The 11712-nt window shown below is 42.8% G+C and overlaps 1 protein-coding gene across 1 annotated transcript; it reads right to left on the bottom strand.

Moving 5' to 3' along the window:
- Positions 1-3824: 3824 nt before the first annotated feature.
- On the bottom strand, positions 3825-10853 carry LOC134443867 (anionic trypsin-2-like). Its single transcript, XM_063193400.1, has 3 exons — positions 10689-10853; positions 7871-8128; positions 3825-4003 (listed from the first exon to the last, which is right to left on the bottom strand). The coding sequence occupies exons 1-3, from the start codon at positions 10851-10853 to the stop codon at positions 3851-3853; spliced, it is 576 nt and encodes a 191-aa protein (XP_063049470.1). The 3' UTR covers positions 3825-3850.
- Between the last annotated feature and the right edge of the window lie 859 nt (positions 10854-11712).

Genomic DNA, 11712 nt, shown 5'->3' with positions numbered 1-11712 from the left:
TCCTGCAGTAACTCCATTTTGTGGCAGTAATACCAGCCAAGAACGCAGTAACTCTGTTTTTTGTGGCAAAAAGACACATAAATGTTGTTTTTTTGGGGGTTTTTTGTGTGCATTAAATTTCTATCCTAAACAAGCATTACCAGGAAGTGTCACCACCAATTTACCGACAACACAGTTGTCGCGCCATATGGAAAACTTTGAAGCCTTTTTTCTCAGTTTGCCGTTTTCAGAGTTACTGCATTCTAAGATTGTAGGGCAGTGCTAGCCTAGAAATCTAGACGCCCTAGTGACCACAAACTGATTCGCGGGACAGGGCGAATCCACAAAAGAAGGCAGAAAGACTTAAAATTAAAAAAAGGTGTAACATAGACAAATGTTCGGGTCAGTCAGTTTGGCTGCTTTCCGCCAGTCAATAGTCAACAGGCAATCATTACACAATCCTCATCATTACACAATCCTCCGTCGCAAATCTGTTTGAACTTGACATCAAAGCCGTTTGTGTGTGTGTGTGCGTGTGTGTGTGTGTGTGTGTGTGTGTGTGTGTGTGTGTGTGTGTGTGTGTGTGTGTGTGTGTGTGTGTGTGTGTGTGTGTGTGTGTGTGTGTGTGTGTGTGTGTGTGTGTGTGTTTTGGGGCATAATAATAAAGGGGCCCACAGGGTCACTTGAAGTCACCGAGTCTTCATGGATGCCCAACTTGAAGGTCAGGACGTGTTTGTGTGTGTGTGTGTGTGTGTGTGTGTGTGTGTGTGTGTGTGTGTGTGTGTGTGTGTGTGTGTGTGTGTGTGTGTGTGTGTGTGTGTGTGTGTGTGTGTGTGTATGTGTGTGTGTGTGTGTGTGTGTGTGTGTGTGTGTGTGTGTGTGTTGCTCTCATGTCAATGTCCTATATCTTTGTTTGTGTATAAGGTGGCCGTGAGAGCTTGGGGGCGTGTGGTTTATGGTGTTTATAGGGGGCTTGCTCTGTTTACCGTTCAAGGTCGTGTTTATTCAGACTCAAGGTCGCACGTGCTTGTTGTCATGACTTGTCCATGCTCTGGCATTATGTAAAGTGCACCACCATAAGTTCACAAAAATGAAAAACAAACATCATTTCAGTTATATAATGAACTTTACTTTTCTGTGGTTAACTTCTCAGATGTTGCATTAAAATTGCTCTAATGCACAATTTTGGAGACAGCTTGTGTGTTTATTGACATATTTTGCAATGCGTTACTTTTCAAAAGGGGTTCACTCTTTATTGCTGTGCAGTGTACATGTCCTTCCTCACCAAGAGAATGAAGACATCTTTAAAGGTACAGTACATGTTTTTTTCCACAAAGCTCAACACCCAATCAAATCATGGCACGCTCTCTTAACACCCAATTAAATCGTGCCTCTCCCCTCCATGCTTCTGAAGCGCTATACTTGATTGGGTAACCCTTGAGGTTACGGCATATGCAAAGACCCCTACACCTCACATTCTGGAACCCCCATTCACATGAATTAGCCAATGAGAATCATTGATGAGCAGGCTGTGGGAGGTTGCACTGCGTTGTGTTCTGTGCCAGCGTCACTTCCTGGTTGTGTCCGCCCAGGCAGGATGTGACATCATGAAGCTGCTGTGCTGAGGTCACCTTAACCCCTTGTGAGTGAAGGAACTCTTAAACACACACACACACACACACACACACACACACACACACACACACACACACACACACACACACACACACACACACACACACACACACACACACACACACACACACACACCCCTCTCTCTCTCTCTCTCTCTCTCTCTCTCTCTCTCTCACACACACACACACACACACACACACACACACACACACACACACACACACACACACACACACACACACACACACACACACACACACACACACACACACACACACACACACACACACACACACAAACTCTCACACACACTCAGGTTATGTTGGCCAATGTATTGACCTGACTCTTTGTGCTGTTTGCAAGGGTAAGTCTACTACCCGAAGAGAGCATTTTTGTAGTTCAATAGCCACGTCATACAATGGGTTTCAATTGGAGAAAAGACTACTAATGGCTACCTGAAGAGACCCCTCCAACAGGGGCATTTTTTTACAATAGAGCCAAGGGACATGCTGCGTCTGTACCTTGTGGCTACTTGGGCTGTGTGTGTGTCTGTTGTGTGTGTGTGTCTCTATCTGTGTGTGTGTGTCTGTGTCTGTTGTGTGTCTCTATCTGTGTCTGTTGTGTGTCTCTATCTGTGTGTGTGTCTGTGTCTGTTGTGTGTCTCTATCTGTGTCTGTTGTGTGTCTCTATCTGTGTGTGTGTCTGTTGTGTGTCTCTATCTGTGTCTGTGTCTGTTGTGTGTCTCTATCTGTGTCTGTGTCTGTTGAGTGTCTCTATCTGTGTCTGTGTCTGTTGTGTGTCTCTATCTGTGTCTGTGTCTGTTGTGTGTCTCTATCTGTGTGTGTTGTGTGTCTCTATCTCTGTCTGTTGTGTGTCTCTATCTGTGTGTGTTGTGTGTCTCTATCTGTGTCTGTTGTGTGTCTCTATCTGTGTCTGTTGTGTGTCTCTATCTGTGTGTGTGTCTGTAGTTGCTGTAACCCAGTGGTTCCCAAACTGGGGGCGGGGACCCCCTCGGGGATCATAAAGTCACTGAAGGGGGTCGTGGACAAAAGGGCAATTGCATAAAAATGAGAAATACACACTCCACACTCCACACTCCACACTCCACACTCCACACTCCACACTCCACACTCCACACTCCACACTCCACACTCCACACTCCACACTCCACACTCCACACTCCACACTCCACACTCCACACTCCACACTCCACACTCCACACTCCACAGCTTGAGTATTTGCTGCCCTGTGTCTTCAATATTAACAACAAGCTATTAATGGAAAACTTAGCAAAAATGGCTAGAATTTCAATTAATAGATTGGCCGCTAATATTGCTAGAAATCCATTGCTAGGCTAAGACTAACCCAATCAAAAAACACACACATCCAGTGAAAAATGGCTTAAATTTGAGTTCATTGGGGTGCGATTTTCTTCATGACTTATGGGGAGTTCATCAGGGTGCGGTAAGACAAAAAAAATATATTGTTTAGTCCAAAAGGTTGTCCTCGCTGAAAAAGTTGTGAACCGCTGCTGATGTCTGTAGTCGGTAGTAGTGTCTGTAACCGCTGCTGTTGTTGATGTCTGTAGTCGGTAGTAGTGTCTGTAACCGCTGCTGTTGTTGATGTCTGTAGTCGGTAGTAGTGTCTGTAACCGCTGCTGTTGTTGATGTCTGTAGTCTGTAGTAGTGTCTGTAATCAATGCAGTTGTGTCTGTTGAACTCTGTAGTTGTGTTTGCGATTGCTATCTGTAGATATGTGTCTGTAGTCTGGTTGCTGTAGGTGTGTCTGTAGGTGTGTCTGTAGTCTGTAGCTGTCTGTAGGTGTGTCTGTAGGTGTGTCTGTAGTCTGTAGTCTAGTTGCTGTAGTTGTGCCTGTAGTTGTGTTTGCGATTGCTATCTGTAGTTGTGTCTGTAGTCTGTAGCTGTCTGTAGGTGTGTCTGTTGAACTCTGTAGTTGTGTCTGTAGTCTAGTTGCTGTTCTCAATATAGTTGTGTCTGTTGTCTGTAGTTGTGTCTGTAGTCTGTAGTTGTGTCTGTTCTTGATGTCTGTACTCGATGTCTGTAGTCTAGTTGCTGTTGGCGATGAACCAGTTGATCCAGCGTACGTAGTCTGGTTGCTGTAGGTGTGTCTGTAGTCTGTAGTTGTGTCTGTAGTCTGTAGTTGTGTCTGTAGTCTAGTTGCTGTTCTCAACGTAGTCTGTAGTCTGTTCTTGATGTCTGTACTCGATGTCTGTATTCTAGTTGCTGTTGGCGATGATCCAGTTGATCCAGCGTACGTAGTTGCGGACTTTAGTGTAGACGCCGGGGAAGTAGGGGTTGGCACAGCTGATGCCCCACGACACGATGCCCTCGAACCGGCCGTCACATATCAGCGGCCCGCCCGAATCACCCTACAGGAAATAAATAATACACACATCACACACACGTCGAGTCACCCTAGAGGAAATAATACAGATATGAGGTCACTGTAACCCAGGGGTGGGGTCACATTGAATTTTATTACAGATGTTCTCGATTGCTTGCACACAATTTTCTGAGTCATGTCTCGAATTCTCAAAACTCTACAAACCAATTCCAAAAGCTCACACACAATGGGCAAAACTTCACTAACCCTGAAAAATGCACTTATTTTCTCAAAATGATGCAATCTCTTCTAAAAAGGCAATTTTGTTCTCAAAATACAAACACAAGCATAATTTTCATTCAAACTCATATGAACCATTGAACACTAATGGTCACATGGTAAAACACTATACTCAGCTTTACACACAGTAGACATTTATTTTGTTCAGTGTTCCACTTACTGAAGAGGGCATCTTTCTGTTGCAAAATACTGAAATATTGTTTTTAGACTCAGAGTACACAGATGTGTGGCAAACAATATATTTTACATATTTTTCTGACATTAAAAAAAGTTGCACTAATTTACTCTAAAATATTGGGCAACCACATGAAAGTGATCTCTTGTATTACATATGTGGAGATTAAAAAAACTAAACAAATGTGTATTCTCACTGCATCCACTCATGTTTTAATCAACATCACATGCAATGTGTGTCGTTATGGGGTGATGATTTCAGATTTTAAACAAGTATGAAGCACATGTGAGGAAGTGAACATAGTATGGCAGTTGATTTAATTATTTTGAATGACAGTGTGCTCCTTCCGAAAACCATGATTTTTTCATGAAAATTGTGTCTAATCCAGAGAATTGTGTGTAGTGTTTTGAAAAGAGTGTGTTTTAAAATTTAAATATGAGTGTAAAGAAGGAATTGTGCTTATTGTTCAGTGACATTGGTTAGGGGAGTTGCGAAATGGGTGAGATGCTTCCAGAATTGTGTGTGAAGTACCAAAAATTGTGTGGAAGCAATCAAGAAAAACAATAAGTCTTCCAAGGGCACACACACACCACACTCGCCTCACACACACACACACACATACACACACTCGCCTCACGTACACACATGATGAAGAAATTTGGATTACAACACTACAAAATTGTTTTGCGCAATAATTTGGAACAGAGCATTTTGGGCATTTTAAGTTTTTTATTATTTTAAAAAAGTACAGTTATCATTGGAAGGTTCATTCAAAAACTTTTTAATTGTACTCTAATGGCTGATGACTTGAAAATTATGACGACTGTCATTTCTATTGATTATTTGGGAAAACGGCAAAAATGTAATTTGCGATCGCGAGATGTGTAATGTGACCGGAAAAATACTGTCTTTCAAAAGTAGGCTACTCCTACTGCATTGGTTAGATAATTAGTCCCAGGGTAACAAAGAATGGGGGAAAGCATTAGGAAGTGACCGTGAGGGTATTGAAGTTGGTTCTTGAACATGTAACACCGGGTGAGTAACAGAACACGTGTGCAACGATGCGTTATGACGCGGCGAGATGCGAGAAACTTTGTCCAAATCGCTAACCACATGCATCATCGCTAACTGCGTTTACATCGCGTGCCGCGTGTAAGGAAAATGTTAGTAGCTGACATGTATGGAATTCACTTAATTTTTTGCTGTTTCTTGCTCAAATTGTGGAAAAACGACAAACTCACAATAGAAAGCCTTCGGTGTGCTACTGTCCCAGAGAGCTGAAAACAAAAACCTTCATAGAAGAAGTCACTCTTACAGTTTTTCTCGATTGCTTACACACAATTTTCGGAATCAGTTCTCGAATTCTCAAACCTCTACACACAAAACTCTTCACTACATCTGAAAAATGCACGTCTTGTCTCCAAACAATGTACTCGCTTCTAAAAAGGTCATTTCGTTTTCAAATGACACACACAAGCAGTCATTGTAATACACTCTTATGTGAACCATTGAACAGTAATATTCACAATGTAAATACTCAACTTGACACACAGTAGAAACTTATATTTTTCAGTGTTCTACTTACTAAAGAGGGAATTTTTCTGTAGTAAAATACTGAAATATTATTTTTAGACTTGGAGTACACAGATGTGTGTATATTTTGCATGTTTTTTCTGACATTTGAAAAATTCCACTAAATTATTGTAAAATATTGGGTAACCACATGAAAGTGATCTCCTCTATAACATATCTCAGAGTTCAAAAACTAAACAAATGTGTTTTCTCACTGCATCCACTCATGTTTTCATCAATATCACATGCAATGTGTTTCCTTATGGGGTGATGATTTCAGATTGTAAACCGGTATGAAGAGAGTCTGCCCATGTGATGAGGAAGTGAACATAGTATGGCGGTTGATTTTAGTATTTTGAATGACAGTGTGTTCAATGCGACAACCAGGGATTTCCATCATGAAAATTGTGTGTAATCCATATAATTGTGTGTAGTGGTTTGATATGAGTGTCAAGAAGGAATTGTGTTTAGTGTTCAGTGAAATTGGTTAGGGGAGTTGGGAAATGGGTGAGATGTTCCGAGAATTGTGTGTGAAGTACCAGAACTTGTGTGGAAGCAATCAAGAAAATCTGTAACAGTCTCTCTCTCTCTCTCTCTCTCTCTCTCTCTCTCTCTCTCTCTCTCTCTCTCTCTCTCTCTCTCTCTCTCATAGTAGAGTGAACTTAACTATTTACCCATAACAAATGATGAATTTCTGATCCCTTTTTAAATTTGTACCACTGAAGGCATTTGATAATGCTTCATCATATTTTAGAAATATGGCATATGTGCCTACATATGCCTTTTATACCAAATGTTGATCATTTTGAAATTGTTTCAGTTGTTTAGGACTGAAATTATGTCTGCATACTTTCCAAAATCCCAAATGCCATTTTATAATCGAGTGCTTGAGTGCTCTATTGGAGTCAATGTAAAGGTGGGGGGGCTGCAGTCTTGGATACCCAAATGCTCCGTTCAGCACCAAATGTCAAAATTGTGATGAGAACATCTCTACTTCACCCCAGAAGTCACACAAACAGGGCTTAATGTCTAAAATAGCGAACTACCACTGTAACGATAGGCTGCATTAAAGATTGCGTTTGAACGGATGTGGCTGAGTTTTAAAACGTTCAAGGAACAAGAATGGAATTATCTTACCATTTGACACATGGGACACTGCTACTCTGCTTTCAGCTGGCTGAGGCGGTATTCCAGGAATCAAAGATAGCCCTGATGTCCTTAGAAATGTTTCGATTCAAGTCAGCGAACAACAAGCAGTGAGGTTCGGGCGCATAGCTTGTTTATAGCCCTCAAAGGCAAGCTTTGCGGGAAGCAGTGTTGCTTGCGCTTAGTTTCTTCAAAGTTTTTCCAATAGCCATGAGGCTGGTCAATGCAAAAAATGCTACCGAGAGGTTAATCTTTCTAGACTGAGAAGCGCAAGCTTTTGCATTTTCAGCGCGTGGAGTTGGAGTTGTGGTCGTGAAATAGCCCTGAGATATCAAGCCACAGTAGGTGGCAGCAATGCAACATGCTGGATGCCAGCTGCCTATAAACTTGAAGGGGACAAAGGGGAAAATTTGCGGGAAAAATGCGGCTTTACAGGAATTACGCGGCATCGTGAAATTATGCGGAATATCATTGAATTTGCATGAATCCACGCGATCGCTGAATCACGAAAAACTGGAGGGACTGTATAGTGTAGTGTATAGTGTAGTGTGTATAGTGTATAGTGTTGTATAGCGTATAGTGTAGTGTAGTGTAGTGTAGTATAGTCACCTGACAGGAGTCCTTGCCCCCGTAGTAGGAGCCTGTAGTGTAGTGGTGCATGCTGGGTAGTGTAGTGTAGTGGTGCATGCTGGGTAGTGTAGTGTAGTGTAGTATAGTCACCTGACAGGAGTCCTTGCCCCCGTAGTAGGAGCCTGCGCACACCATGTTGTCGGTGATCCTCCAGTAGTAGTAGTATTGGCACTTTGCGATGACGTTGACGTCCACGGCGCGCAGCACGGGCGACAGGTAGTAGCTGTACACGCGCGTCACGCCCCACCCACTCACCGTGCAGGCCGCGCCGTGCGCCAGGGGGTCGGAGTCATCCGAGGGCAGCGGGGCCAACGCTATGTTAGCGCTCAACTGCACCGGACGCTCAAGCTGAGGAGGGGATACACACACACACACATATATATAACACATATATATACACACACACACATATATACACACACACACACACACACACATATATACACACACACACACACATATATATACACACACACACACACACACACACACACACACACACACACACACACACACACACACACACACACACACATACACACATATATTATATANATATACACACACACACACACATATATATACACAAACACACACACACACATATATATAACACATATATATACACAAACACACACACACACACACACACACACACACACACACACACACACACACACACACACACACACACACACACACACACACACACACACACATATACACACACACACACACACACACACACACACACACACACAGAATTTGATAAGTTTCCCTATCTTCACTACCCGTCATGCTAACCCTCATGGTGTCGTGCTGAAAGGTTTTGCCTCATTGTGTGATTAGAAGTGCTCCCCTGCCATGACCAGCGCAGTAAAGCTACTCTATTAGTGTAGCGTGGTGTGGCGTAGCGTGGCGTGGCGTAGCGTAGCGAAATGTTGCGAAATGTAGCGTAGTGTAGTGTGGTGTGGTGTAATGTAGTGTAGAGTAGTGTAGTGTAGTGTAGTGTAGTGAAATGTAGTGTAGTGTAGTGAAGTGTAGTGTAGTGTCGTGTAGTGTAGTGTAGTGTAGTGTAGTGTAGTGTAGTGGTGCATGCTGGATAGTGTAGTGTAGTATAGTGTAGTGTAGTGTGGTGTGGTGTGGTGTAGTGTAGTGTAGTGTAGTGTAGTGTAGTGTAGTGTAGTGTAATGTAGTGTAGTGTAGTGTAGTGTAATGTAGTGTAGTGTAGTGTAGTGTAGTGTAGTGTAGTGTAGTATAGTGTAGTGTAGTGTAGTGTAGTGTATTGTAGTGTAGTGTAGTGTAGTGTAGTGTAGTGTAGTGTAGTGTAGTGTAGTGTAGTGGTGCATGCTGGGTAGTGTAGTGTAGTGTAGTGTAGTGTAGCGTGGTGTGGTGTAGTGTGGTGTGGTGTGGTGTGGTGTAGTGTAGTGTAGTGTAGTGTAGTGTAGTGTAGTGTAATATAATGTAATGTAGTGTAGTGTAGTGTGGTGTGGTGTGGTGTAGTGTGGTGTAGTGTAGTGTAGTGTAGTGTAGTGTAGTGTAGTGTAGTGTAGTGTAGTATAGTACAGTTTGATGTTGTGTAGTGTAGAATAGGTTAAAGGGCAACTCCTGTCAATTTCAACGTGCTGTTGTATTGCTCAAGCTACCCTTGACATGTCAGTACCCGCTGACGCCGCAGTTTTTGGCCCAGCCCTTTCCGAGATATGAGCTATTCTAATGGGGGCAACTTTTGTTTACATTTTTAAAAAATGAGCATAGGCCTTCTCCAAATATTTTCCCAAAAGGTATCGCTGTTTGCTAGCTGTCTGCTCATGTGGCATAACCTTTTGGATGTTTTTGGGAATAAATAAAAATGTTTTTTTGAAATGTAAACAAAAAATGCCCCCATTAGAATAGCTAATTTCTCGGAAAAGGCTGGGCCAAAAACTGCAGCGTCACCGGGTACTGACAAGTCAAGGGTAGCATGAGCAATACAACAGCACATTGAAATTGGCAGGAATTGCCCTTTAATGTTGTGTGGTGTGGTGTGGTGTGGTGTGGTGTGGTGTATTATAGTACAGTTTAATGTTGTGTAGTGTAGTGTAGTGTAGTGTAGTGTAGTGTAGTGTAGTGTAGTGTAGTGTAGTGTAGTGTAATGTGATGTAGTGTGATGTGGTGTAATGTAGTGTAGTGTATTATAGTATAATTTAAGGTTGTGTAGTGTAGAATAGTAGAATAGTGTAGTGTACTGGTGCATCTTGGGTAGTGTAGTGTAGTGTAGTGTATTGTAGTGTAGTGTAGTGTTGTGTAGTATAGTATAGTATAGTATAGTATAGTATAGTATAGTATAGTATAGTATAGTATAGTATAGTATAGTGTGTTGTAGTCTAGTGCAGAATAGTTTAATGTTGTGTAGTGTGATGTAAAGTAGTGTACTGGTGCATCTTGGGTAGTGTAGTGTAGTGTAGTGTAGTGTAGTGTAGTGTAGTGTAGTGTTGTGTAGTATAGTACAGTACAGTGTAGTATAGTATAGTATAGTATAGTATAGTATAGTATAGTATAGTATAGTATAGTATAGTATAGTATAGTATAGTGTAGTGCAGAATAGTTTAATGTTGTGTAGTGTGATGTAGTGTAGTGTACTGGTGTACTCTGGGGTAGAGTAGTGTAGCGTAGTGTAGTGTAGTGTAGTGTATTATAGTATAGTTTAATGTTGTGTAGTGTAGTGTACTGGTGCATCTTGGGTAGTGTAGTGTAGTGTATTATAGTATAGTTTAATGTAGTTTAGTGTAGTGTAGTGTAGTGTACTGGTGCATCTTGGGTAGTGTAGTGTAGTGTATTATAGTATAGTTTAGTGTAGTGTAGTGTAGTGTAGTGTAGTGTAGTGTATTATAGTATAGTGTAGTGTAGTGTGATGTGTCCACTGTACCTTCAGCAGCATGATGTCGTTATCGAATGTGCGGTAGTTATAGCGATAGTAGATGATGGAGCGCGAGACGTTGGCCACCACCTCCTGCCCCTCCCGCTGGTAGAGGTCATGCTCACTCAACACCACCTTGATCAGGTAGCTCCTGGGGAGACAGCAGAGCACCATGACAACCACCTCAACACCGTGGCAACAGCAGAGCACTATGACACCTCAACACCTTGGAGACAGCAGAGCACTATGACACCTCAACACCTTGGCAACAGTAGAACGCTATGACATTTGTATCACCATGGAAACGGTAGAACACTATGACGCATTGATCAGGTAGCTCCTGTGGAGATATCAGAGCACCATGACAACCACCTCAACACCACCTTGGAGACAGCAGAACACTATGACACCTTCATCACCGTGCCAACACAGAACACTATGACACCTCAACACCTTGGAGACAGCAGAGCACCATGACAACCACCTCAACACCTTGGCAACAGCAGAACACTATGACACCTCAACACCACCTTGGAGACAGCAGAACACTATAGTCTCTAGAAGTCTTGTATCTAGAAGGCCTCGTGTCTCTAGAAGGCCTCGTGTCTCTAGAAGGCCTCGTCTCTCTATAAGGCCTCGTGTCTCTAGAACGCCTCGTGTCTCTAGAAGTATCTAGAAGGCCTCGTGTCTCTAGAAGGCCTCTTGTCTCTAGAAGGCCTCGTGTCTCTAGAAGGCCTCGTGTCTCTAGAAGGCCTCTTGTCTCTAGAAGGCCTCGTGTCTCTAGAAGGCCTCGTGTCTCTTTAAGGCCTCGTGTCTCTTTAAGGCCTCGTGTCTCTTTAAGGCCTCGTGTCTCTAGAAGGCCTCGTGTCTCTAGAAGGCCTCGTGTCTCTAGAAGTCTCTAGAAGGCCTCGTGTCTCTAGAAGGCCTCGTGTCTCTAGAAGGCCTCGTGTCTCTTTAAGGCCTCGTGTCTCTAGAAGGCCTCGTGTCTCTTTAAGGCCTCGTGTCTCTAGAAGGCCTCGTGTCTCTAGAAGTC

The sequence above is a fragment of the Engraulis encrasicolus genome, unplaced genomic scaffold (genome assembly GCF_034702125.1).
Source record: "Engraulis encrasicolus isolate BLACKSEA-1 unplaced genomic scaffold, IST_EnEncr_1.0 scaffold_37_np1212, whole genome shotgun sequence".
In the NCBI taxonomy this organism is placed as follows: Eukaryota; Metazoa; Chordata; class Actinopteri; order Clupeiformes; family Engraulidae; genus Engraulis; species Engraulis encrasicolus.
This window is presented reverse-complemented; position numbering and strand designations above follow the sequence as displayed.